General features: G+C 37.0%; 14 protein-coding genes across 14 annotated transcripts; 8 read left to right on the forward strand and 6 right to left on the reverse strand.

Annotated features, from left to right (window-relative positions):
* Positions 1 to 538: 538 nt before the first annotated feature.
* SMT3 (SUMO family protein SMT3) lies at positions 539 to 856 on the reverse strand (the record flags this gene model as incomplete). The annotated part of the gene is made up of 1 exon (XM_003685840.1): positions 539 to 856. The coding sequence occupies one exon, from the start codon at positions 854 to 856 to the stop codon at positions 539 to 541; it is 318 nt and encodes a 105-aa protein (XP_003685888.1).
* Positions 857 to 1,823: 967 nt separating this feature from the next.
* Positions 1,824 to 3,767, forward strand: TPHA0E03660 (amino acid permease; the record flags this gene model as incomplete). Its single annotated transcript, XM_003685841.1, has 1 exon — positions 1,824 to 3,767. The coding sequence occupies one exon, from the start codon at positions 1,824 to 1,826 to the stop codon at positions 3,765 to 3,767; it is 1,944 nt and encodes a 647-aa protein (XP_003685889.1).
* Positions 3,768 to 3,952: 185 nt separating this feature from the next.
* Positions 3,953 to 5,443, reverse strand: RNQ1 (prion domain-containing protein RNQ1; the record flags this gene model as incomplete). The annotated part of the gene is made up of 1 exon (XM_003685842.1): positions 3,953 to 5,443. The coding sequence occupies one exon, from the start codon at positions 5,441 to 5,443 to the stop codon at positions 3,953 to 3,955; it is 1,491 nt and encodes a 496-aa protein (XP_003685890.1).
* Positions 5,444 to 6,148: 705 nt separating this feature from the next.
* Positions 6,149 to 7,465, forward strand: BIK1 (Bik1p; the record flags this gene model as incomplete). The annotated part of the gene is made up of 1 exon (XM_003685843.1): positions 6,149 to 7,465. The coding sequence occupies one exon, from the start codon at positions 6,149 to 6,151 to the stop codon at positions 7,463 to 7,465; it is 1,317 nt and encodes a 438-aa protein (XP_003685891.1).
* A 599-nt stretch (positions 7,466 to 8,064) lies between these two features.
* Positions 8,065 to 10,518, forward strand: HIS4 (trifunctional histidinol dehydrogenase/phosphoribosyl-AMP cyclohydrolase/phosphoribosyl-ATP diphosphatase; the record flags this gene model as incomplete). The annotated part of the gene is made up of 1 exon (XM_003685844.1): positions 8,065 to 10,518. One exon carries the CDS (start codon positions 8,065 to 8,067, stop codon positions 10,516 to 10,518), a length of 2,454 nt encoding a protein of 817 aa, XP_003685892.1.
* A 430-nt stretch (positions 10,519 to 10,948) lies between these two features.
* SDH7 (Sdh7p) lies at positions 10,949 to 11,347 on the forward strand (the record flags this gene model as incomplete). Its single annotated transcript, XM_003685845.1, has 1 exon — positions 10,949 to 11,347. The coding sequence occupies one exon, from the start codon at positions 10,949 to 10,951 to the stop codon at positions 11,345 to 11,347; it is 399 nt and encodes a 132-aa protein (XP_003685893.1).
* Positions 11,348 to 11,856: 509 nt separating this feature from the next.
* Positions 11,857 to 12,813, forward strand: RRP7 (Rrp7p; the record flags this gene model as incomplete). The annotated part of the gene is made up of 1 exon (XM_003685846.1): positions 11,857 to 12,813. One exon carries the CDS (start codon positions 11,857 to 11,859, stop codon positions 12,811 to 12,813), a length of 957 nt encoding a protein of 318 aa, XP_003685894.1.
* A 69-nt stretch (positions 12,814 to 12,882) lies between these two features.
* On the reverse strand, positions 12,883 to 13,833 carry LSB5 (Lsb5p; the record flags this gene model as incomplete). Its single annotated transcript, XM_003685847.1, has 1 exon — positions 12,883 to 13,833. The coding sequence occupies one exon, from the start codon at positions 13,831 to 13,833 to the stop codon at positions 12,883 to 12,885; it is 951 nt and encodes a 316-aa protein (XP_003685895.1).
* Positions 13,834 to 14,502: 669 nt separating this feature from the next.
* On the forward strand, positions 14,503 to 14,823 carry GRX1 (dithiol glutaredoxin GRX1; the record flags this gene model as incomplete). Its single annotated transcript, XM_003685848.1, has 1 exon — positions 14,503 to 14,823. The coding sequence occupies one exon, from the start codon at positions 14,503 to 14,505 to the stop codon at positions 14,821 to 14,823; it is 321 nt and encodes a 106-aa protein (XP_003685896.1).
* A 122-nt stretch (positions 14,824 to 14,945) lies between these two features.
* GFD2 (Gfd2p) lies at positions 14,946 to 16,445 on the reverse strand (the record flags this gene model as incomplete). Its single annotated transcript, XM_003685849.1, has 1 exon — positions 14,946 to 16,445. One exon carries the CDS (start codon positions 16,443 to 16,445, stop codon positions 14,946 to 14,948), a length of 1,500 nt encoding a protein of 499 aa, XP_003685897.1.
* A 468-nt stretch (positions 16,446 to 16,913) lies between these two features.
* TPHA0E03750 (uncharacterized protein) lies at positions 16,914 to 18,155 on the forward strand (the record flags this gene model as incomplete). The annotated part of the gene is made up of 1 exon (XM_003685850.1): positions 16,914 to 18,155. The coding sequence occupies one exon, from the start codon at positions 16,914 to 16,916 to the stop codon at positions 18,153 to 18,155; it is 1,242 nt and encodes a 413-aa protein (XP_003685898.1).
* Positions 18,156 to 18,317: 162 nt separating this feature from the next.
* On the reverse strand, positions 18,318 to 20,708 carry GID7 (glucose-induced degradation complex subunit GID7; the record flags this gene model as incomplete). Its single annotated transcript, XM_003685851.1, has 1 exon — positions 18,318 to 20,708. One exon carries the CDS (start codon positions 20,706 to 20,708, stop codon positions 18,318 to 18,320), a length of 2,391 nt encoding a protein of 796 aa, XP_003685899.1.
* A 376-nt stretch (positions 20,709 to 21,084) lies between these two features.
* Positions 21,085 to 22,710, reverse strand: TPHA0E03770 (uncharacterized protein; the record flags this gene model as incomplete). The annotated part of the gene is made up of 1 exon (XM_003685852.1): positions 21,085 to 22,710. One exon carries the CDS (start codon positions 22,708 to 22,710, stop codon positions 21,085 to 21,087), a length of 1,626 nt encoding a protein of 541 aa, XP_003685900.1.
* A 679-nt stretch (positions 22,711 to 23,389) lies between these two features.
* GRH1 (Grh1p) lies at positions 23,390 to 24,583 on the forward strand (the record flags this gene model as incomplete). The annotated part of the gene is made up of 1 exon (XM_003685853.1): positions 23,390 to 24,583. The coding sequence occupies one exon, from the start codon at positions 23,390 to 23,392 to the stop codon at positions 24,581 to 24,583; it is 1,194 nt and encodes a 397-aa protein (XP_003685901.1).
* Between the last annotated feature and the right edge of the window lie 187 nt (positions 24,584 to 24,770).

Below are 24,770 nucleotides of genomic sequence, written 5' to 3' on the forward strand. Positions count from 1 at the left end.
AAATGAACGACAGCGAATGAATGGATGCTCTTTCCACTATACCTAATATCACAATGGCAATGGGAGTCTTTATAACTACGGAAGACAATAGAAAGGAGATGAGATGTTAGAAAGTATGTATAACTTTAAATATATTTCTTTCTCTCGAGTCTTCAGTATAAGTAGTCTTCAAACAAAAAAAATGTGTCCAAAGAAATTTCAATATTTCGAAAAGTCGATATCTACTATGTCTATATATATCAGATATCTCTGTTATTTTACGCGTCTCTTCGGCGTTCTCTCGCAATGAGAAGAATGAAAACGCGAAAACTTGGTCGTCCATACAAAAAAATGCATTTTATAACATTTCCTGATGGGGCAACCCGCCTTGGCCTGTTCGTACAAAAGCACAAACAAAATGGGGACCGCCCTGGGGGTCGCTCCCCCCAAAGTGCAAGAACTTATAAAACAGCTACAGTACAGAAACAAAACAAAACAAATACGGATATGGTATACTATTATTTTCTTTTGATATAGAGTACATATAAAACGGCGTCCCCTAGATGGCACCCCCGATCTGTTCTCTGTGGGCCTCGATGATGTCGTTGTCCTCCATGTCTAGATCCTCCGGTGTTTGGTCAGCCTGTAATCTGATCCCGTCGTAGAGAAATCTTAGAGAATCCATTTCCTTACCTTGTCTCTTGGCAAAGGCTTCCATCAGTCTCTTCAAGGGAGTAGTCCTCTTGATCTTGAAGAAGATTTCCGACGAACCGTCGGAAACCTTCAAGTTGATGTGAGTTTCGGCGGTGGCGCTGGCGGCGCCTTCGTTAGCATTGATATCGGGTTTCTTCTCGACTGGACTACCTGTGTCAGACATGGCTTGCGTGTGTGTATGTATAGAACCGTTGTTGGTAGTGCCTTTGCTAAGAGAGCAAAAAAGAACACACAATACAAACGGAAACAAAACAACGTTCTTATATATACAGAAAGACGTTCTGCAAAATGCAAACTGTAGGCAGAACGTAACCTCGGCTTATTGTCTCCGCGCGCAGTGTCCACAGACACCGTCGAAAACGATGCACTGGGGTCAGGGTAATATCGCGAAATGGTCACGTGCATTGCACGTGACCATTGTCTAGTCCGGGTCAGCGACTGTTTTTCTGGCTTTTGCCGTGTGCAGAACAGCCCAGCGCCGTGCGCTTTCCTATTCGTCCGTCCCTGTCCGTTTTTCCGAACGCAGTTCCGACACGGCATCAGCCCACCGTGAACCCCCACACCACAGCACAGCACAGCACAGCTCCCCACTGCCCCGCTCCCCCACCGCCACCGCCTGGGCAACGCAAACGTAAAATACGTAATGGAACCCGCTGCCCACCGACAAACGCAGCGCAGCCCACAACGCATCACAGCGTCTCAGCATCAGCACCGCGATGCTCTCACCATAGTCAACTATATGGCTGTTATGCTACATACACAATACCATACTGTACGTTACCATACTATAAATATTTTATCACAGCATACCATCATATTGATAATGCGTCTGCTCACAGCTTTATCAAAACTAATCGCTTCAATTAGCTTTTATCTTTCAATCAAGACCTTGTTTTGCTCGATCTCCAATGCTCTGATCATTGCACAACCTCATAATAATCACTCTCTTAAAATAAGCAATTAAATATGCAATTGTTAGCAAAGGCTTTTTCATCAAAAAGTTAAAAAGTTTTTTTGTAACAATTATACTTACATGCATGCATATATAAGGCCCTCTATTTCTTTCTCGTTACTTCCCATTCTCATTCTTTGTAATATTCTCTCTAACTCTGCCCTGATCCATACAAGCAATGTCGAACTCACGTAATGGCTCAAGTAATGAGCACATCGAATTACAAGACTATAAAGGTAATTCAGAAAAAAACAGCACAACCGTTTATATAGACTCGAATGAAAATGAGGTCGAATATTTGTCCGATAAGGATGCGTCTACTTCAGCAGACTACACTTACAAGGACTTGAATCCAAGTGACAAGAAAAAAAAATCAAATATCAAACGGTTTATCGACTCTTTCAAACAACCAATCCGTCCAAACAGCGACTACATCGATGCTGCTGAATTGGACTACGAGCAAGCTTTAGAAAATGGCATCACTACAAGTGTGTCACCAAGTGCTCCCAATTTGAGAAAGCTCAACCAACTAAGAACTCCAACTGATGCAAACGACAATAAGGCATTGAAACAAACTATTAGACCAAGACATGTCGTCATGATTTCATTGGGGACAGGTATTGGTACCGGTTTGCTGGTCGGTAACGGTACAGCTTTGAAAAATGCAGGTCCGGCGGGCTTGGTCATTGGCTACTCAATCATGGGTAGCATCATCTATTGTATTATTCAGGCTACTGGTGAGATGGCTATTGCCTACAGTAATCTGCCAGGTGGCTATAATGTGTATCCATCTTTCTTGGTGGAGAAAGGTTTCGGTTTTGCTATCGCTTGGGTGTATTGTATCCAATGGTTAACCGTCTGTCCCTTGGAATTGGTTACTGCTTCGTTGACAATTAAATATTGGACGACTTCTGTGAATTCAGATATCTTCGTGGCAATTTTTTACGCTCTGATTATCATCATCAATGTCTTCGGGGCAAAAGGTTATGCAGAGGCAGAATTTTTTTGTAACTGTTGTAAAGTGCTGATGATGATAGGGTTCTTCATTCTAAGTATCACGATCACAGCAGGTGGCGCAGGCAATGATGGATATCTAGGTGGCCTTTACTGGCACACCCCAGGTGCCTTCAGAGGTGATTCGTCAATTGATCACTTTAAAGGCATTTGCGGTACTTTGGTCACTGCCGCATTCGCTTATGGTGGTACGGAATTTCTGGCTTTGACCGCTGCTGAACAATCTAATCCAAGAGCTGCAATCCCATCCGCTGCAAAAAAAGTTCTATATAGAATCATCTGCGTCTATTTAATCTCAATCTTAATGATAGGCTTCCTAGTGCCATTCGACTCAACAAGATTATTGGGGTCCGATGGCTCCGCCACATCCGCATCTCCATATGTGTTGGCTGCTTCTTTACATGGTGTCCGTGTCGTTCCTCATTTTATCAATGCAGTCATTCTAATCTCAGTCCTATCGGTTGGTAACTCTGCGTTCTACTCAAGCTCGAGGTTGTTGATGTCGTTGGCTAGACAAGGTTACGCTCCAAAATGGTTCGACTACATCGACAGAGAGGGAAGGCCGGCTAGAGCCATGTTGATGTCCGCTTTATTCGGTGTCATCGCCTTCTGTGCTGCTTCTCCAAAGGAAACTGAAGTCTTCACATGGCTATTGGCTATCTCAGGTTTATCACAATTATTCACATGGTGCGCTATTTGTTTATCGCACATTAGATTCAGAACAGCAATGAAAGTGCAAGGCAGATCTTTAGGTGAAGTAGGATATTTAGCTCAAACTGGTGTCTGGGGTTCATGGTACGCACTTTTCATGATGTTTTTGATCTACATCGCTCAATTTTGGGTTGCTATTGCTCCAATTGGTTCTGGTGAATTAAGTGCTCAAAATTTCTTCGAGAATTACTTAGCTATGCCAATTTTAATCGTGCTATATCTAGGTTATAAAATTTACTATAAAGACTGGACACTTTTGATAAAAGCTGAGGATATTGATTTACAAAGCCACCGTCAAATTTTCGATGAAGATTTGTTAAAGGAAGAGGATTTTGAATATAGACAACGTTTAAAGAATGGCCCATTCTGGAGAAGAGTCGTCGATTTCTGGTGTTAGCAAAAACTGCCACTATAAAACTACTAAAACATTCAATACTATTTAATTTTGTAATATAATTTTCTGCATTGTATAATGAGTAGGCTATCTCAATACTTATTTTTATATGAATATAAATGCACACATATTCATGTGCTTATTTAATAACAATTATCGACAAAAAATGAACTAGTAAAACAACTCAATTAGGCAAAGTTACCATTGAAACTAAATCCGTTGTTGGAGTTTTGGTTATTTTGGTTATTGCCTTGATTGTTACTGTTATTGTAGTTGCTATTTTGACCTTGGTTGTTATTTTGAGACCCACCGCTTAAATAAGAACTTGCCATTGAAGCCAATTTACCGAATGTGTTCGATTGGCTGGAATTACCACCATTGTAATTATTTTGGGAATTATTGGAGGAATGAGAAGTGCTTTGGGTTAGGTAAGATGTTGCCATCGAGGCTAACTTACTGAAACCATCTTCATTTCCATTTTGGCTGTTGTTACTATTATTGTTACCGTACTTGTTAGTGTTGCTATCATAGTTATCGTTACTTGAGTACTTGTTTTCGTTATTACCATAGCTGTTACTGTTGTTGCCATAATTAGTACTGTTATTGCCATAACTGTTGCCATTGTTGGAGTTAGAGTACTTATTATCGTCGTTACCATAGCTGTTACTGTTGTTACCATAACTATTACTGTTGCTACCATAACTGTTGCCATTGTTGGAGTTAGAGTACTTATTATCGTCGTTACCATAGCTGTTATTGTTATTACCATAGCTGCTACCGTTGTTACCATAACTGTTACTGTTGCTACCATAGCTGTTGTTATTGTTATTGTTAGAGTACTTATTATCGTCGTCACCATAGCTGTTATTATTATTTGAGCCGGAATACTTGTTATGGTCGTTACCATAGCGGTTACTGTTATTACCATAGCTGTTGCTGTTATCATCATAACTATTACTGTTGTTACCATAGCTGTCGTTATTATTTGAGCTAGAATATTTATTATCTTCGTTACCATATCTGTTACTGTTGTTACCAAACTTGTTATCGTTATTACCGTAACCGTTAGCATTAGCATTATTGTTGTTACTATGGCTATTATTACCATTGTAACCACCATTGCCTCCCATATTACTATTATTGGAATTATTAGAACTTCCAGAAAAGTACGAACTTGCCATTGAAGCTAATTTACTATAGGAATGACCTTGGCCTTGACTTTGATTATTATTGCTTGAACCAAAGAATTGCGAAGCTAAACCTGACAAAGCAGAAGTGTTCATGGAATTATTGTTGCCATTGTTATTGCCAGACATCATCATGGAAGCAATGCTACCTAAATTAAAGCCATTAGATCCATTATTTCTAGGACCGCCACCAGAAGACATGACACTTGTCAACAGAGCCAACTTACCTAATTGTGCTTGCGAATTACCATTGCTATTGCCCATTAGAGTAGATAAAAATGAATCACCAACACCTCTGTCATGTTGATTATCGGTATTACCCATTACGTATTTGGCTATTTTTCTAATAATATTCTCGATTTGAGACATTTGATCACTGTTTGGATTCATACCAGCAGCATTAGTCAATGAAGCTACTGCTTCTTGATGATTCCCTTGATTAAATTGATTTTCCGCATCAGAAATCAAATTGTCTACTCCTTGGTTACTCATTGTTTCCTTGTTTAATTGTTTTGATAGATTTGAACTGACGATTCACTTGATTAAAAAAATGAATGTGAGACAGTAAGTACGTTTGAATTATTACAGTACCACTGGTTGGGATCTAAGTAATAAAGTCATTAATAATTCTTTTATAAAATATCTTAAATAGATTTAATGTTGTCTTTAAATAGGTGGAAAGAAAAAAACAAAACATATCGGAGTCTGTATAGTAAGAAATGATATGTTGTTAAACGACGATAGACTTCTCTAATGTAAGAAACAGCTCGTCATAGAATAAAATGAGCTCCAATAGCAAAACTAGCAATTCGAGTGTCATGTAGCTAAGTCGATCAATGCAATGCACCTTTTATATAGATATTTATCCATCTTTATGGATGATTTCTTTAAATCATATGTCAATACGGGTCCCGACGCTGTACTTTTTTTCAATTGAACAGCTTGGTTAACCGTAATAACAATGATCTCGATATCAAAAATTAGATACAAAACAGTTGGTGAAATAACTTGGTAATTGTAATGTAACTGTACATAAAGTCATGCAATAGGAAAGCTCATATCGAGGTGCTTGTGCAGATATACATTGTTGTTTAATTGGGTTGAGAATCTGTTATTAAAGATAAGTGGAGAGTTTTTTGAAAAAATAATCGAGGAATATTTTTATGTTCCAGTGAGCTGATATATACCATTAAGTGAATGAGTGTTAATCAAATTCAGAAGTATCAGAAGAAGATAGGTTGCTTCATACAGATACCTAACGTGGGTCGTGGGAAGTTGAAATATGTTGGCGTTGTAGATAATAAACCTGGTTACTATGCAGGCATCGATTTGCTTGCTAATATTGGTAAAAATAATGGTTCGTTTCAAGGTAAAAAATACTTTGAGACAGAATATCCCCAGAGTGGATTGTTCATACAGTTGCAGAAAGTGTCACATCTGATCGAGAATGCCAGTCTATCCCGAAGAACGACTTTAGTGACGGATAACAACCATAGTAATACCAACGTCATGAGTTCCGGCGATCGTAGTTCAAGTGTTACGAGTGATGGTCGGATCAACAGTACTGGAAGCACGATAGTGCGAAGTATTCACAATGATATTACAGTTGACCCCACATCACCGACCCCGATTGGTTCCTACCATGGCGACTCACGAAGGGGAACTGCACGACTAGATGACTTGGACAAGATGGAGATCGATACACCCGTGCCTGCAAGTGCTGGCAGGAGAGATGTTGTTACTGATAAACTGATAAAGGAGTATGAACAGAAGATCGAAAAACAGTTCAATCAATTGGTTCAGTACAAGAAGCTGTTGGACGAGCAGAGAGTGGTGTTGGAAGAGATGAAACCCACTATAGACATATACGAGAACAATCTTGTGAGTTCGGAAAATGAGATAGCGAGCTTAAAAGAACAATTGAATAAAGAACGTGAAGAAAATGATAAGCAGAAGAAGTATTTCGAAAATGAGCATGAGCAATTATTACGAGTAGTTGACCAATTACACGACGAGATCAAAGAAAATGAAAGAAGAGTGATAGCCAGCAAACAAAACATGAAGATGAGCAGTGGCCACACCGACGAGACGGTTTTACGAGAACTAGAAGAGCTACGAGAATATAAACAGACCAACGAGACGAACAAGCTTAAATGGGAGAAAGAGCGTGATCAATTGAAGATGCATAACAGTTCGCTGAATAAAGAATACCAAGAACTATACAAAGATTTCAGCAGAATGGAATCAATCCAAAGAGAGAACGAGACTTTACGAAACAAGCTCAGCGAACTGGAGACCCATACATCCACACAACCAAAGACAGATGCATCAGAGAACCCGGCCACCCAGCCCGACGACATTGCATCGTTGCCAATATACAGGCCTGCAAAAGAAGTAGACGTTACCGCCGGCAGAGACCTGTGGTGTGCATTATGTGACAAACAAGGCCACACCAGCATCGACTGTCCATACTTACCCGTCAACGAGAATGCGGAAGACGATATCATGTATTGAAGTATATCACTATATATATATACATATGTAACAAAGGACAAATACACTTCCTCATATACGCATACGCCCATTACCATTTTCTGACTCTGTTTCGGGACGTGATATCTCTCCCGAACCCAGTTTCGCGGTTGAAACGCTTTCCTGTTTCGGTCAAAAACAGCAACCAGCACAGAAACCCACGCACAAACATCCTCGCAAGCAAGCAACGAAACTGACATTCACATTTTATACTCATTTCAATTAATAAATAATAATTAATTGGATGGTAACAGATCCAATTAACTGTTACACATCCTTCCAGAGAACTGAATAGTTGTCTTTACGAAACGTTAAGGTTAGCTCTAACCTTAGCAATCGTCGTTGACGGTTGGGATCTTTTTCACAAATGGATGAGTCAGTTTTGGTTCACTTTTCATTTTTCGAATTAGTAATTTGCATATATATATATAAGATGGATCCTATTCTGGTTCAGTTGTAGTTCTATCCTGTAAACGTCCCTTTTTGTTTCAACTTTTGTCTTGTATTCGTGGTTGCGACAATGCGACAGTTCACATATACACTCTGAGAGAGAGATATCATACGCTATTTAAAATATAATTATGGTTTTCCCTATTTTACCTCTTTATGGAAGCAATTCCATTGATATCGTAAATAAGAATAGGTTTTTGTTGTTAGCTGGTCAATCTTTATTGGATTGCGTTTCTTTCAATGGTCAAGCTCAGATTATTGATTTTGTACAGAAGTTCAAAGAGTTGAAATTAGTGTCTATCTATTTGAATGATCTCAATGAATTCTCTGGTGACGATGTTGTCAATTTATTGAATAATGGTATTTCTACTGTCTTTACGAAACAAGCCGTTTTGAAAGAATCATTAATTAACGAATTCAATGTGCCAGCCGAAAGAATTGTTTTGTTCGATTCGAAAACTTCGTCTTATCCAAATAAATTCGTTGTAGTTGACGATTTCAAAGAGTCAAGAATCATCAATGCCCAGGATATTTCACTTGGTTTATTCCAAGATAGCATCATCAATGCCATTAGAACCGACCGTGACGATAAACTATACACTACATTAGTTGTTGATGAGTACGAAAAATGTCTTGGTTTGGTTTATTCGTCATTGGAATCGATCAAAATCGCAACTGAAAAAAAAATCGGCTGTTACTATTCAAGGTCTCGTAATGAAATCTGGATCAAAGGCTTAACTTCAGGTAATACTCAGGACCTAGTATCGATTGAAATCGATTGTGATGGCGACTCTTTGAAATTCGTTGTCATTCAAAATGGTAACAATGAATCTGCAAAACCAAGTTTCTGCCACTTGAACACAGAATCTTGTTTTGGTGAATTGAACTATGGTTTACAAAGTTTGGAGAAAACATTAAAGGATAGATTAATTAACGCCCCGGAAGATTCATACACGAAGAGGCTGTTCAATGATGATGATCTATTGAATGCAAAGATCAAAGAGGAAGCTGAAGAATTGACAGAAGCAGTAACTTCAAAAGAATTATCTTGGGAGGCTGCTGATTTATTCTATTTCGCTATGGCAAAACTTGTTAAGAATGGTGTTTCATTGAGGCATGTAGAGAATAATTTGAAAATGAAACATTTGAAGATAACAAGAAGAAGAGGTGATGCTAAACCAAAATTTATTCAAAACAAAAAACAAAAAGTTGAAGCAAAAGTTGAAGGTGAAAGAGATTTGACAAATAAAAAAATTTACTTGAATGTAATAAAATCAAGCAACAAAGATGACGTTGAGAAAGCCATCTCAAGACCAATTCAAAAGACTTCTGAAATTATGCACTTAGTTAACCCAATTGTACAAAATGTCAAAGAAAAGGGCGACAAAGCCTTATTAGAATACACTGAGAAATTTGACGGTATTAAATTATCTACTCCAGTGCTATGTGCCCCATTCCCAAAAGAGTATTTTGAAGGTTTAACTCAAGAAATGAAAGAGTCTTTAGATTTATCAATGGAAAATGTTAGAAAATTCCATGCTGCGCAATTGCAAACTGAAACCATGGTTGTAGAAACTCAACCAGGTGTCGTTTGTTCGAGATTCTCTAGACCAATAGAGAGAGTTGGTTTATATATCCCAGGTGGTACTGCTATTTTACCAAGTACAGCCTTAATGCTGGGTGTACCAGCAAAAGTTGCTAAGTGTAAAGAAATTATTTTTGCCTCCCCACCGAGAAAGTCAGACGGTAAGGTTTCTCCAGAAGTTGTCTACGTAGCTTCAAAAGTAGGTGCATCTAAAATTGTTTTGGCAGGCGGTGCTCAAGCTGTTGCAGCAATGGCTTATGGTACCGAATCGGTTCCAAAAGTGGACAAAATTTTAGGTCCTGGTAATCAATTCGTTACTGCCGCTAAGATGTATATTCAGAACGATACACAAGCTTTATGCTCCATCGACATGCCAGCTGGTCCAAGTGAAGTGTTAGTTGTCTGTGATGAAAATGCTGATGCCGATTTTGTTGCCAGTGATTTATTATCACAAGCTGAACACGGTGTTGACTCTCAAGTTATTTTAGTAGGTGTTAACTTATCTGAAAAGAAAATTTTGGAAGTGCAAGATGCCGTAGATAGACAAGCTAACGAATTACCTAGAGTTGACATTGTCAGAAAATGTATTGCTCACAGTACAATCATATTATGTGAATCATATGAAGAAGCCTTTGGCATGTCCAACAAGTATGCACCAGAACATTTAATTTTACAAATTGAAAACGCCCAAAAGTACGTCAGTCTAGTCGATAACGCGGGTAGTATCTTTGTTGGTCAATACACCCCTGAATCATGTGGTGACTACTCCAGTGGTACTAACCATACTCTACCTACCTACGGTTACGCCAGACAGTACAGTGGTGTCAATACCTCAACTTTCCAGAAATTCATCACCTCTCAACAAATCTCACCAGAGGGTCTACAAAACATTGGTAAAGCTGTAATGTGCGTTGCTAAAGTAGAAGGTTTAGATGGCCACAGAAACGCAGTTAAGATTAGAATGCAAAAACTTGGCCAATTGCCAACCGATTTCGAATAATCCTCACGATATCCTACAACTCATACATGTAACTATAACATATAATTGTATAACTTCATGAACAAAACAGAAACAATTCGATAGAACTAATTATACTTCGTAAATATTTACTGTCATCAGTGTAAATGTGACACTGACATCGGGCTCATCCGAATCACATGACTTCAAGGAGGCATCCAATAGATTAGCTCCAATAAGAATCCAGGATGCTTTCAGGTTCCTGTTAGTTTTAAAGTTCTTAAGGTTGCTATTTCTGGTTGGCGTTATTGTAACAATGAATCCTGTAGTTTACTGGGGAAGTGTAGCTAGGACAATCCATCAATTCAAGAGACTGTTCATTTTTTGAAGCACGGTCTGCCAGCGAACCTTTGTGAATTTTAGAAAGTTATTCTCAGCAGACATTAAGAAATCCATTGCGAGTTAAAGAAGAATGAGAGCCACGACACGTTTGCTAATCAGCAACAATGCAATTCTTCTACAAGCCGCCAGAAAAGCCAAAACAGCAGTGCAACCGCTGCTTCCTCCTCTACAACTATACAGACGCATACTACGAGAGCATAGACATTTACCACCTTTACAAAGGGAACTAGGAGACCAATACGTCAAAAATGAGTTCAAACTACACAAGAATACCGATAATCCATTGCATATCGTTGGCTTCCTCACAAGCTGGCAGGATTACCTGCATACGATAACCAAAGGTGAATGGGAAGAGGAAAGAGTATCAGCCCAAGTACTGGAAAAATTATCATCAGATCAGGTAGTTCAACTCTATGAGTTAATGAAAGAGGCTGACGCATTATCAAAGGGGACATCTACGACCGAATAGACTCGAACACACACACACACAAACACACCTTTATCTACATCTTTCTCCAGAAGGAGCAGTTCAACCATCGGCGTTCTCCCTCCACACACACACCATTTCTTCACATGTAAATACAGGAACAATAAACTAAGCATTAGCAGACCATCGTGATCTAGACATCAAGGTATGACTACATTTAAACACATAGTCTATAGGCAGATAGTTATAGTATACCTTCGTAGTGTTGTAATCATTCCCAAGTTTACCCTACAGTAAGGGCATCGACTCAATTGTCGGCCATAAATTTTTTTCACCTTCACTGTTAACAAAAGAATTTCAGTTTAATCAGAGAGGAGAAAGAGTTTATATCACAGTTAACTTTCTATATGTAGATGTAGTGACGATATATTAACTTCGATTCTGTTTATCTTATATCTTGTGCTGTTGGTCTGTGTGGTTCATCATAAAGAAAAAGGCTAAGCGTAAGCGTCAGCGAAAACTACAGCTCGAGAGACTTCCATATTTCCAGGATGAGTGAAAGTGCTAAATTTCATTACGTTAAGACTATGAAGAGTGGTTTCTTAGTGGTTCCATTCAAATTACCAAAACATAGAGCATTGAAGAAAGATGCCGGTTTGAATAATAACTCGTTCCATTACGTTTACATAAAAAAACATGTCAATAAAGATAACGAGGAAGAGAAAAACTGTTTATTTGCTATCAATCTACCGATTTTAAGTAACACTGAATTTATCAAGAAAGTGTTTAATGACATTTGTAGTAAGAACGACACCATTGCATATATAGAGAAACTTTTGCAATACGATGAGTTTGGGTTGGAGGAAATCGATTTGTCAAGTTTGACCTCCGATTTAATGAGCAATAAGTCAAGTGAAGATGAACAGGCTAAGATGAATGAAAACAGGTATACTCCAAGAAACACTTGTTTGATAAAGTTTGTCGATGAATCTAGTTTGGAGAATTGTTACAGTTCAATTAAGAAATACTGTGATTTAATACAGAAGAAGAAAGAGAAAGCAAACTTTATTGAATGGGAATACGTCTCGCCAAGCATTACTACTTTTATTAATTTCTACAAACCTATTGACATTGATTATCTGAAAGAAGATATTAGTTTACACATGAAAATATTCGAAGAAAGAGAAAATACTGCAAGGGAAGAAGCTCAAAGTTCCATTGTCGATGAAGATGGGTTCACTTTGGTCGTTGGTAAGAACACAAAAAGTTTGAACTCTATAAAGAAGAAGATATTGAACAAGAACCCACTATTGAAACATAAGACAAAGGCCAAACAAGGAAACAGTATGGTCGACAAGAAAGTAAAGCAAGATTTCTATAGATTCCAAGTCAGAGAAAGAAAGAAACAAGAAATCAATGAACTTCTAAGTAAGTTCAAAGATGATCAAGAAAGAATTAAAGTCATGAAAGCCAAGAAAAAATTCAATCCATACAATAACAGTTTATAGATCATATCTTTAGTGTTACAGTTAGTTTTCACACATAATCATTATTATTTACATACATAGATACACATTTTAAAAAATGCCATTGTGATCGCCGAATGGATCATAATCTCTAGAGTTTTGTTTATTTACGTTCTGTGGAGCAGCACGAGATGCATTCGAAGTTTCTCTACTGCTTAGAGGTTGAATATCGTCATAATCCTCTTCGTCCGTTTCGTAATATGAGGACTCAGAAGTAGCACTGTCATAGTTGTTAACTTCATCAAGCCCACTCAGTTCATCGTATTTCTTCAAACTGTTTACCAATTCATCATTTGCGTGGACTAATGAGCCCAACAACTCACCTTCTTGCACAAATTGTATATACTTCAATACTGCCCTTCTCAACTCTCTGCACTTTACAAACAAATCCGTCGAGTCCTTATCATCCACCGATGTCTGACCAGGTCTCAATTGCAACAATCGGTTCTTCAAAGCAATGGAGGTAGACAAAGAGTCGCCAACAAGTAGCCTGATCTTGGGAGACTCCTTCTGCAAGTCGAAAACCCTCCTGTTACCACTCGATTTACTTTTGAATTGACGATACAATTCCACCAAACCTCTATAAGTGCTACTGGATGAGTTTTTCCCATCATTAATGAACTTGATCCATTCCAGAAAACAATTGGTAAAAAATTTTATTTTCTTGCTATTGGCAGATATTGTGGTCTGAATAGCAAGTAACAGTTTCTGATCGTTGTATAACTCACGGAACTTACAATTGTTATAAATAATGAACTCTGATAGCAAATTAAAACATCTCTTCTTCACGGACACATTATCATTATATTTCAACAACTTCCTAATTTTCCTAGCAGCCTCTTTTTGATTCTCTAAATACAAACCGTCATCTCTCGTATCATCAATTAAACGAATCAACTTCACAGTTTTCCTTGCAAACACTGTACTATTATCATCCTGAGAAACAAGATCCTCCAAATAATCACTAATCTCAGTATGTTGATGGTCAGATAGAAACCCCATATTTCACGTTAGCCTCTTTGTCTCTCTCCCTCTCTCAAGGCAAACCAAACTGAATTCAAAACACTTTAACAGAAAAATAAAACCACACGTATACCACAACTTATTAAATATATCACTTGTCTAATTCATCTGCACTAATAACCTCGAGTTACACCCCTATCCCTCATGTAAACAATTGTACAACCTGTCGGAAGAGATAGACCCATCGCCTCAAAAGTTTCACCAACTTCAAAACGTCTGAAGGTTATTAGGATAACATGTCTTCAAAGCAAAACGGATAGGTTAAAGGTTTCAATTGCAACCGTTTATGTCGACAACAGCAGATGTGCTGCATATGGTGAGATATAATATATGTTGCTTGTTGCTTGTTCTTGTTTCTTGGAAGTCGTTTGCATTAAATTATACGAGATATCGTTGTAAGAGCTTCCCCGCAAATTCGATAACCTTTTGGTTGCAATAAATTTATGACAGCGAGCCCCTTGGTCTTAGTTCAGCCCCTTGTCACTTCGATTAAGATTTGTATTTAAAGTTGACTGCTTTCCTGTGATATTTTTGATCTTGTTTATGTCTATGTTTGTAGTTTTGCAGTTTCAGCTAGCCCACACAACAGCAACAACTACAACAGCATATTAATTTCAACACATATATATTCCTGCATTACTATCAGACATGTCGGAAAAAACTATCCTGGAAGTACAGAAGATGATCGATGAGAAACCAGTTTTCATTGCTACAAAGTCATACTGCAATGAGAGCAACGCCGCCAAGGGTACCCTCTTTGACGAGTATTCTATCCTTGACGATGAGGCCACTGTCCTGGAGCTGGATAAGATGTCAGATGGAGAGGCCGTATTGTTTGCATTGTCAAAGATATCACAACAATCAACCTTGCCAAATATATTTATCAAGGGAAAGCATATTGGTGGTTATCAAGACTTGAAAGAAATGAATGAATCAGGTGAGTTAGAAAAATTATTAGATTCAATTTAGTTTATCTTCTATATATTTGTCTAATTCTATTTAACGAATTTATGAATTTATGATTACACTCCTATTACCCAATTGGCATAACTTTCTCACATTATTGTTTACCAAGATATTTTATATTTAATCTATCGTTGACCAATGCTATACTTAAATGCATCTATACCCTTGTTGAACCACACAATTCCATTAAATTCTGTTTGATGGATAAGTCTCTTAGCATTTTGTTTCTTGTGTTGATGTTTATGACTAACAGTATTCTTCTCCTCTTGAACTTCTTTGATCAATACATTGTATGACATCGGAATGATACGTTTCTCTGTCTTATCTCTTTCCATCAATTGTATAATATTCTTTTGCACAGATTCAATGTCATCAAGTCGTTGGTTTCTTCTGAAATTTATATCGTTCATATAGATCAATGCTTTAAGAGTGTAATAAGAATCGTTACCAGCATTATGAAGAAAACTATGTGAAATATTAAACAATTTTAATATTTTCCCTAATGAACTGTATTTATCATAGAAATTATGTTGGTAAAAGATTTGAGTGTCTAAAACATGCACTGCATCGCTGTTGTCTTTCTCTGTCAGTGTAAAATCAAGTTCAGGCAACTTAATTCCAATATTCTTCAACCAATTCAAATCTCCTTTCACATTATGGCCAACAAGAGCTCTTTCCCAGGTTCTATCCGCTTCGTTTGACGACTTCAAATAAAAGTTGATTAAATTCTGAATGAAGTTTTTAGCTTCCACTAACTTTAAGACATAACTTTCACCATGCAAATAACAATCTTTGAAGTCACAAACAAACTTCTTATTTTTTAAGAACAGAGATTCTTCAATGATTATATGATACTTCTGGAATACTGGGAATATTGTTGGTTGTTGATAGTTTTCCCTTGGATCATAAATCGTAATACCAATCTCTGTAATGACATTAGAATCAAATTCATAAGCCTCAATATCAATGGAAAACAATATCGTCTTCTTTTCATTAACCAATTGTAAACTGTTACTAATATATTCAAAATTGGTACTCTTTGGTGGACAGAATATAGTTGGAAAATGAGAATTTTTAATATCTTTAACTTTAAAATCAAACTCTTTCTTAACAGCATTATCTATAGAGGCAGAAGAAGACCCTGGTACAATACTAAAATATCCAGCATCCAAATTAGGATTTTCATTAATATATTTTTCAGATAGTGCATTCAATTTTGAATATAAAGCTTGACTGCTATCTTTGTTGCTTGCAGCGTATTTCTTCGAAATCTCATTAATGTATTCTTTCACTTGCTGAATATCTCTTTCATTAGGTACATACACAATGTTTTTAATACCTTGGTAATATTCAATACTATCTGCCCAATTCACATCAGAACTTGAAGCATTACTATTCAATAATGATGATAATGACTTCTTATAAAAATTGATACCGGTTTTCAACCTAGCAGGCAAGTTCCTAACCACCACAGAACTAACCTCTTTCACATTTCTATCTCTATGTGGAGAATTACGCCCATCAACATAAGATCTACTATTTATATGGCTACCAAAGGATTCAATTTTATCAAACGACCGTTTCATTGTAACTCGATGAGCTCTTGCAATTCTTATTGCAACCATAAGCAGAATTCACAAAACACAACCACAACAAAAAGTGAATGATTCAACAGATGAACTAGTATCTATCATTATATGAACTTGAAATATAATAATCAATCAATTAGTGAATTAAAATAAAGTTAATTAAACTGTTGCTGATATTTAAAAAGACTAAATTTTTCATTCATCACTTTGAGCAATGGGCATCGAATGAAAAATTCATATAAGAATTGGAAAAACAAAGCAACAATATTACAATGAAGAAAAAACATTTTCTAAATCAACTGGTTATAAATGGATGTAAAACAAGGTTTGTTATTCAATATAGAGTGCACTCTGACTAGCTGCATTGTAATATTTCATATTGTGGGAATTTAAAGGAAACTGAGTTGTGCATTAGCTTAGGAGAAGAGAAGAATAGAAATTTAAATCTACAAGATAATTCAAAAAGTAAAAAGAAAGGTCTTATATATACTGATATTGTTCGACATGTCTGATAGCAAAGAAGACATAGAGAATGTTGTTAAAAGTGAAGTGGAAAAAGAAGATAGCCAGATTCCTATTCAAGAGTCAAAGAGTTTTATTCTTGCTCCAAAACCTTCACAATCGCCATGGAAAAATGGTGAAGTTGATGGCACCAACATTCCAGAGCAGGTTATATCTATCGAACATACACAAAGTAAAAGTGTTGGTAAATATAAGAAAAAACATAGGGGCAAGAAGTCTAATTCTGTGATTAAGATCAACTCTAACACGAAATGGGAAGCTATCCAGCCAGTGATTGTAGTGGCCGATGAGGTTGGTAATAAAACATCAAATAGTAATAATAGTAATAGTAACAATGGTAAAAAGTCAAGTAGAAGAAGGAGCAAGAAGAAAAAACCATCTACCACTGACGAAGGTAAAGACAAGGAATCTTCTAAGCAAAATGAAGATCAACAACACTCTGCTAATGGCAATAAATCTAATGCAAATATGAAACAAACTTCAAGTAAGAAGAATAATAATAGAAAAAAAACCAACAAAAAGAAACATCAAGACAGTTCTAATGTAAATAAAAAATCAGAACCAGATTCTAAATCATACAAAGATACAGAAAGTAAGAAACATAACAATAATCATAACCGTAATTTATATCATGGAGATCATCAAAATACCGACCAACGAACTTATTATTCATTAAAACCAATAATAGATTCAGTGAATGCTGTTGCACACCAGATAGAATATTACTTGTCTAAAGAGAACTTGGAGAAAGACACTTATTTAATGCCAAAATTATCAAAGGATGGTTACATATCAATGTATCCATTATCGAAATTCTTTAGACTGGTTAATTTATCGTTCGGTGGTAATATAAGTATTTTATTAGCGGCCTTAAGAGAAATTGTTGTTAACGAAAATGCTACCATCACTGTTTCATCTGGTGCATTCTTAGATTTAAATATTGAAGATTCTGAAAACATACTAAGGCAGTTCTTTTTACGTGGAAAAGATTGGGAATCTTATAAAGGTGATATCGTCAATAACAAAGAGGAATCCTCATATATTATTGAAAAAGAATTATCAGGAAATGATCTGGACCAGTATATGATTTTCAATGTAAAAGGGTCCAATCACAGACGGTCTGTGGATGCTAATCATGAAGGAAAAGAAAATGCAAATGCCACTAATACTGAAGAACCAAAAGCAGAGCCAGAGATGGAAACAGAAAAAGAAGATGTTAACTAATCGATATACTTTATATCGAGAATCATATTCACTTCATTAAATGAAAATATAAAAGGTTTTATACTTTTTTTGAGATTTATATAATATAGATAAATATATATAACGGTAAATATGAAATTTCTCATTTTTTCAACTAATCCTTTAAAAATTTGCTGTAATGCTTCAATCTTTTATGACTCTCCATATTTTGATATAGCCGTCATCACCACCAGATGCAAATTGAGTTTTATTGGTAGGGTTCCAACTAACTACATTACAATTCTTTTCTATTTTTTTGCTACCATATTCACTATGCTCAACATGCCCTGATAAAACCCCAACTATATTACCATTAATTCTATCCCAAACATAGACTTTACCATCTTCTGAGCCACTTGCAACTAAGTTATTATTATATCCAAAACATGACCTTATTATAAATTGTTCTTGTTTTTGACCATAGAATTTCTGAATAAGAATGCTTTCCTTGAAATCCCACAATTGTAACTCATTGCATTGCAAACTAACTAACACCAATGAAGACACTTGATCATAAGACCCAGTAATTTGCGGCAAACTGATGCAAGTCATTTTCTTCTCAATATTAACCCTATTAATCCTAGTCAAACTAAACGTTTCAAATAGAGACACGCTATCCATAGACGAAAATGATGATTTTTTTGGGAATTTCGACAGATCATAAACTTCTAAATGGCCTTGGTGTGTCATTAAAATCAAATTTTTGTCATCTTCAGTTATCTTAATATCATGAACCCTTGGAAATTTTTCCAGTTGTGGTTGTATTATATAATTAGCCACATCCTTAACTCTGATAGATGAGGTACCTGACATTCTAAAAAGTATCCTGCCCTCATTAATATCGTAAAACACAACCTCTCTATCTGGTGAACCAATCACAAATCTACCTTGTTGGCTTGGAGTGTGAAACCAGTCACAGCACCAAATCCTTGGAGGATTTGCATTTACATTAGCAATGGAATTTTCAGAGTTTGACGATCTAGGCGTGCTATTATTAGATGCATGGTTATTGCTGCCACTATCATTTCCATTATCTACTAGATGACTAGGAATAGTTGCATTTAAAGGAGAAGTTGAAACCGTGGCTGGTGCTGTTATTTGAAACGAGTGAATTGGTTGCAATAACGTTGTGGTCATCAGTGTATGCACTTCATCTTCAATTTCTATCGAGCTTCCTTTTTTATGCAGATCATAAACATTTGCCTTTTCACTAAAAGGACAGGAAACAATATATCTACTATCTGGAGAAAAAGATAAATATAAAATGCATTGGTCATTACCACCTAAAACCTTGAATGTCTTGAAGTCATTTTCAACATCATACAGAATAATCTTCCTATCATATAGAGAGTTAGCAGAGGAACTTGCCAAATATTTTCCATCTGGAGAAAATTGAAGATACCAAATTTCATCAACAGAGTACTTCAAAGTTTTGTATTCCTCAAATTTTAAATTATTGTAACTTTCTGAAGAATCTTGCAATAGATTTATTATTCTTCTGTTACCGATATTTTTCTCATCATATTCCTCATCAATTATGTTGAGGACATCCTGAGATCGTTGAAATTTGATTGCTTGCTTCAACAATGTGATAAGTCTGTCCTTGGGGACAAGGTCTTCTGGGTCAATGTAACATGATATCAGCTCAACTGTATTTTTTCTTGAATTTTCTTTAGAACCTCTCCATGCAGATCTTGGATCTCCCTTCACTATATTAGATGATGTAAGAGTAATTGTCATTTCTTTCAATATATTGTCTGGTGTAAATTCAGATGTATCTCCTTCTTCTATCATGATAATTGCTTTATCTTTTACTAATAACAGAGTTTCCCAAATTTTAATCAAATTTCTTACAATGGTTCTCAAAAATGTCACAGCTGTTGATATATCTTCAATATCCAAAACTAACTCTAGGAAAATCTGTCTACTCAACAAAACTAAAATTTCGACAATTCCTCTTAAATATATGAGATCACTCCAAAAGGAATCCGAAGTATTAAGATTATAATCTTTTACTAAATCATCCACTATTATTTTAAGTTGATCTGTGTTATCATTCATTACTTTCAGTGTCTGTGAATAATTAACATTTTCCATATCAATAACTTCATCTCTATCCGACAACTCCTGTGGTTTATCTTTCACATACTGATTCAAAATCGAAGTCTTATTATTCAAAGGTAAACGACTTAGAATCTCCAAATCAATATATTCATATTTACCACTCTCCAATAACCTAATCAACTGATGCACATTCGAGGATTCCACTCGAACCCCTCCACTTTCCTTCTCCAAAGCAATCGCAGTGTCACTAAAACCCATCTCATTCAGCGTATTAATCAACAATTTCGTCAACTGTACTTTATCAAAAACGTTACCAACAGTCTCATTCATAACTGGATTCACACTTTCATCAGTTAAAGTCTTCAAAGGTGGCTTACTTGAAACCTTTGACCTTCTTCTCTTGCTATTATAAGTTGGCATAAAAATCTTATCATCGACACCGTCTGCATCACCTTCAAAAGAGATGCTCATGATCCAATTCTTCTTTCTTTTGCTTGAAGCTCAACGAACTTATTATTAAATCAAAATGGTATGCTTCACAGTCTATAGAAACAACTCCTCAAACAAGAAACTATACTTTTAAAATAAAAGTAAATCAAAAAAAGAATATAAATAAGTTCTATTTAAAAATTGACCCTTAAATAAGTGTTGTAATTTTTAAAAGACGTCTGCAAAAAGAAGACATCAATGACTTTTCGAAGAGAAATGATGGAAAGGATGGAGAGGAAAGATAAGTTATATGATATTACAGTTGATAACCTGTGTATACGTGTTATATATTCAATGATACATATGTTTTGGGTAGAATATAGTTACTGTTCTCAAAGGGTGAAGGGGGGAAAAGGTTTCATGCCATTAATGCACATAATGCAGCACCGACACTTGGACTATCTTCAAGGATCTTGAGATGGATGCGTCGTTCGCCGTCGGTTCCTAAAGGTGTTAATGCTAATGCTTGTCTCATCATTGTCTTGAAACCTGGATAATACTTGATTATCGACCCCTCACAGCTAACGTCAACTTCGCCGTTGTATTTTTTTTCTAAAGCTCCTGTTTTGATGATGATTGCTGCTATGGGAACAGCAGCCAGATACGCTGCCCGCCTTGATATTATACGTGTCAGAGTTTGAATGTGAGCCCTTTCTGTTGGGGTCGTCAGAATGCGAAGACTCTGTAACAACGACATTTCAGAAGCCCGCAAACCGATTGTGTCATCGATTTCAATGCTAGCCATGACTTGGCAGGATATTTGGAAAGGTGTTCTCAATTGATGAGGCAATACATCATATGATGCATACTGTTGAAACATTAACCCTCGAGAATACAAGTCAATTAGAATATTTCGCAGGATTTCACCTAAAAACATCCCAGAGACTCTTTTTTCAAAGAGATTGTATCCAGGATTTCGACTGTACTTCTTATCAATGGAAATATCATATTTGCTTGTTGGTAGAATTTTTGTTTCATTATCAAACGATCCCCATTCTGTGTTAATAAGCATTTCAGTGTTTCCCATGTTTAGTAACATTTGTTTAATATCCCTTGGTAATTTCACTATATTATTTATTGATTCTTTATAACAGCCATTAGTGCCAGTTCCGAACACACATCCTATCACTGGTCCCGATATATCACCTTGGATCTTATTGTCTCTCCCTGCTGATAAGTCTGTCGTTCTAGTAGAATAGCATAACGATAAAAATGTACATATTGTATCATTTGTAAGTGCCATAACATTAACCATATTCAAACCTTGGTTGTCTAATTCATCTTGAAAAAGTTGAATTACATCTTTGCCCACTGTATCCTTTATATTCAACCTTTTTGTCCATCGGATTAACTCAGCAGTGTCTAAAGAGGTTTGTTTTACTGGGTAAGAGAATATGAACCCCATTTTAAAGGACTGGTCATGCTTGCGATCTGCAGTAAAAACATCACCGAGGTGAGACCTCATGAACTCATCTACTTGTTTTACTAAAAACGTGAATAAATCCCTGGAAGTCGCTGAATAGTTCTGGAATAAATAATCTGGTATTCTTGTTTTCATCTGATCAATTGAATACTGATTCCTGCCTTTCAAAGTAACCTTAGAGACTGTGAAGTTTGTCCCGCCTAGTTCGGCCGTTAATACAATACCTTGTTCTTCTCCCGTTGGTAATGCAGTGACAAAAGATGGAATCATGGGCAAACCACTCCCAATTTCTTCATTCAAACCACTATTCATCTGATCTATAAAATAATTTGTCATGGCAATAAGTTGTCCTTGTGTGACAACAAATTGGTCACAGATGCCCTTAACTGCAGCAGCGAGAAGATCATCACCTTCATTTTCGTCCTTAAAGATCATATTATCTGTCATTACATCCCAATGGCCATCGATCTTCAACGAAATAACCAGCCATCCGGATCGACAATACTGATCGACCATGGTGGCATTTGAAATGCAGATGTAGATGCTTATATACCCATACATCCTGGTCCCTTAAAAACTTGATCGAAGACTAATTAATCATAACGGACGAGTGGTGGCAGCACCTCTAGGGGTCGAGAGACACCGTAAAAGCAGCGGTTACAAGAAGAAACCTTCACTAAGTAAAAAGATCACATATCCAGACTAACGAAGCTCCTACTGAGTCTAATCCTTATACACCACCGTTGCTATAGAAAACACTTTTTAAGCGGAATCTCAGTTAAGAATTACCAGCTTTCATTCGATCAACTTCAGCAATTGAAAAGCACCGCCGGTTCTTTTAATAGACATGTAAACACCATTGGAAACACAACTTGTTGGCAACCACTCATTCGAGTCTATCTCTAAATCACAACCATCCATGGTCATTGTATTGTCTCTTTCCATAAATCAGTTTTATAAAAGTGCATATTAACTTCTTAAAAGGTTCTGTTTTGCCGCTGTCACTGTTTTCTTCCTTTCAGAAGAGACGAGGAATTTCAAATTCTCAATTTTGTAAAGCAAGCATTTATGGAAGGTGTATTTGCATGGTTAAGCTATCTAAAAGAATAAGGATGAGAGAGGAGAGTATCTATATCAACGAGTCAAGAGGTGTCTTCTGAGATAGAGGATAAGAGGTTTTGTTTTTTTGACTGGTAGCTCGTACTTTTGTCTTAATCGTTGATCGCAATTGCAAAAAATAATGTTTAGAATTGCTAAGAATTTGGTGAAGACACTGGAACAAAGTGTCCAAGATACGTTGGCTTTATCTTCCAGTACTTCTGAGATCGATGCATTTTTCCATTCCATTCCCCCAGCGCTATTATTGCCACAAATGCAAGAGCAATCTGGATATTCTCCGGAGGACGCTGGGTCTGCAAGTGTGAGGTCCAACGTCAATGAATCCCTATCTGGTTTGCGAATCGTGTTTGTGCACGAGACTCAATTGCAATTGCAATCATACTTCGACTTCATTGTCGGTATAAATGATGAACCGGTGCCTGTGATCATCAACCAACATGGTTATTCATACCCCGATTACAACAGAATTGTCGAATTACTGAATGAGAAATGTAACAATTACGTCAAGTTGAACATATGGTCCGGCAAAGGGGGTAACTATAGAGACGAGTACGTGTCAGTGCAATACAAAGACGAATCGCAATTGGAAGATGTTTCATTAGCGGCTGTCGAAGATAACCAAGCAGCCAACAAGAAATTCCAGTCGCTGGGATTCAAAGTGCAATGGTCCCCACTAATCGCAGCCACATTTGTGTACCACATCCTCAACATTAACTTACCAAATGGTCCTGCCGAGCAGGCAGGCCTTATCCCAGATGAGGACTACATCATCGGCTGTCAAGATGGTCTTCTGGCCACTGGCGGAGAAACGCTGCTGCAAGACATTGTCAAATCCAGAGCAAACCACGAACTCATCCTCTACGTGTACAACAAGATACACGACTGCGTGAGACCAATTACAGTGAACATCGGCGGTGACGGCAGACTGGGATGCAACGTAGGTTACGGTTTCCTACACAGAATCCCCACCGTTGCACCATCACATACCACAGGCACCGCCACTACCGCCACTACCACCGCACCACCACCAGCAATAGAACCACCAGCAATAGAACCACCAGCACAGCTATCTGAAGAGGCATTCACCCCACAAGTAGCCCTGCCAACCGCAGGCAAGAAGAGGACCAAGACAAAGCATACAACCGGCCTCGTTGACACCGACTATTTCAACGAGGGCAAGGACACAGCTCCACCATCCTCCACGAACTCCAAGGCAGACGTGCCCCCACCCCAACAAGCATCCAGACACAACAATAAGCACACACACGCACACCTCCAATACATATGTATCCACATCTTTATATACATTATTTAAACTTAAACGACCGTTTCTAATCTCTTAAGACACTTGTTCAGCGAAATTTGAACACGTCAAAAAAATAATTTGCAGTGAAATTTGGAAGAACGAAACAATGAAACAAGACAAGACCTCTTCAATTGATGTTGCTAAGCTTGTGGGTTGCATTTGGAATGCTAGCGTGCATGAGTTAGTATATCTCGTG

The sequence above is a fragment of the Tetrapisispora phaffii genome, chromosome 5 (assembly GCF_000236905.1).
Source record: "Tetrapisispora phaffii CBS 4417 chromosome 5, complete genome".
In the NCBI taxonomy this organism is placed as follows: Eukaryota; Fungi; Ascomycota; class Saccharomycetes; order Saccharomycetales; family Saccharomycetaceae; genus Tetrapisispora; species Tetrapisispora phaffii.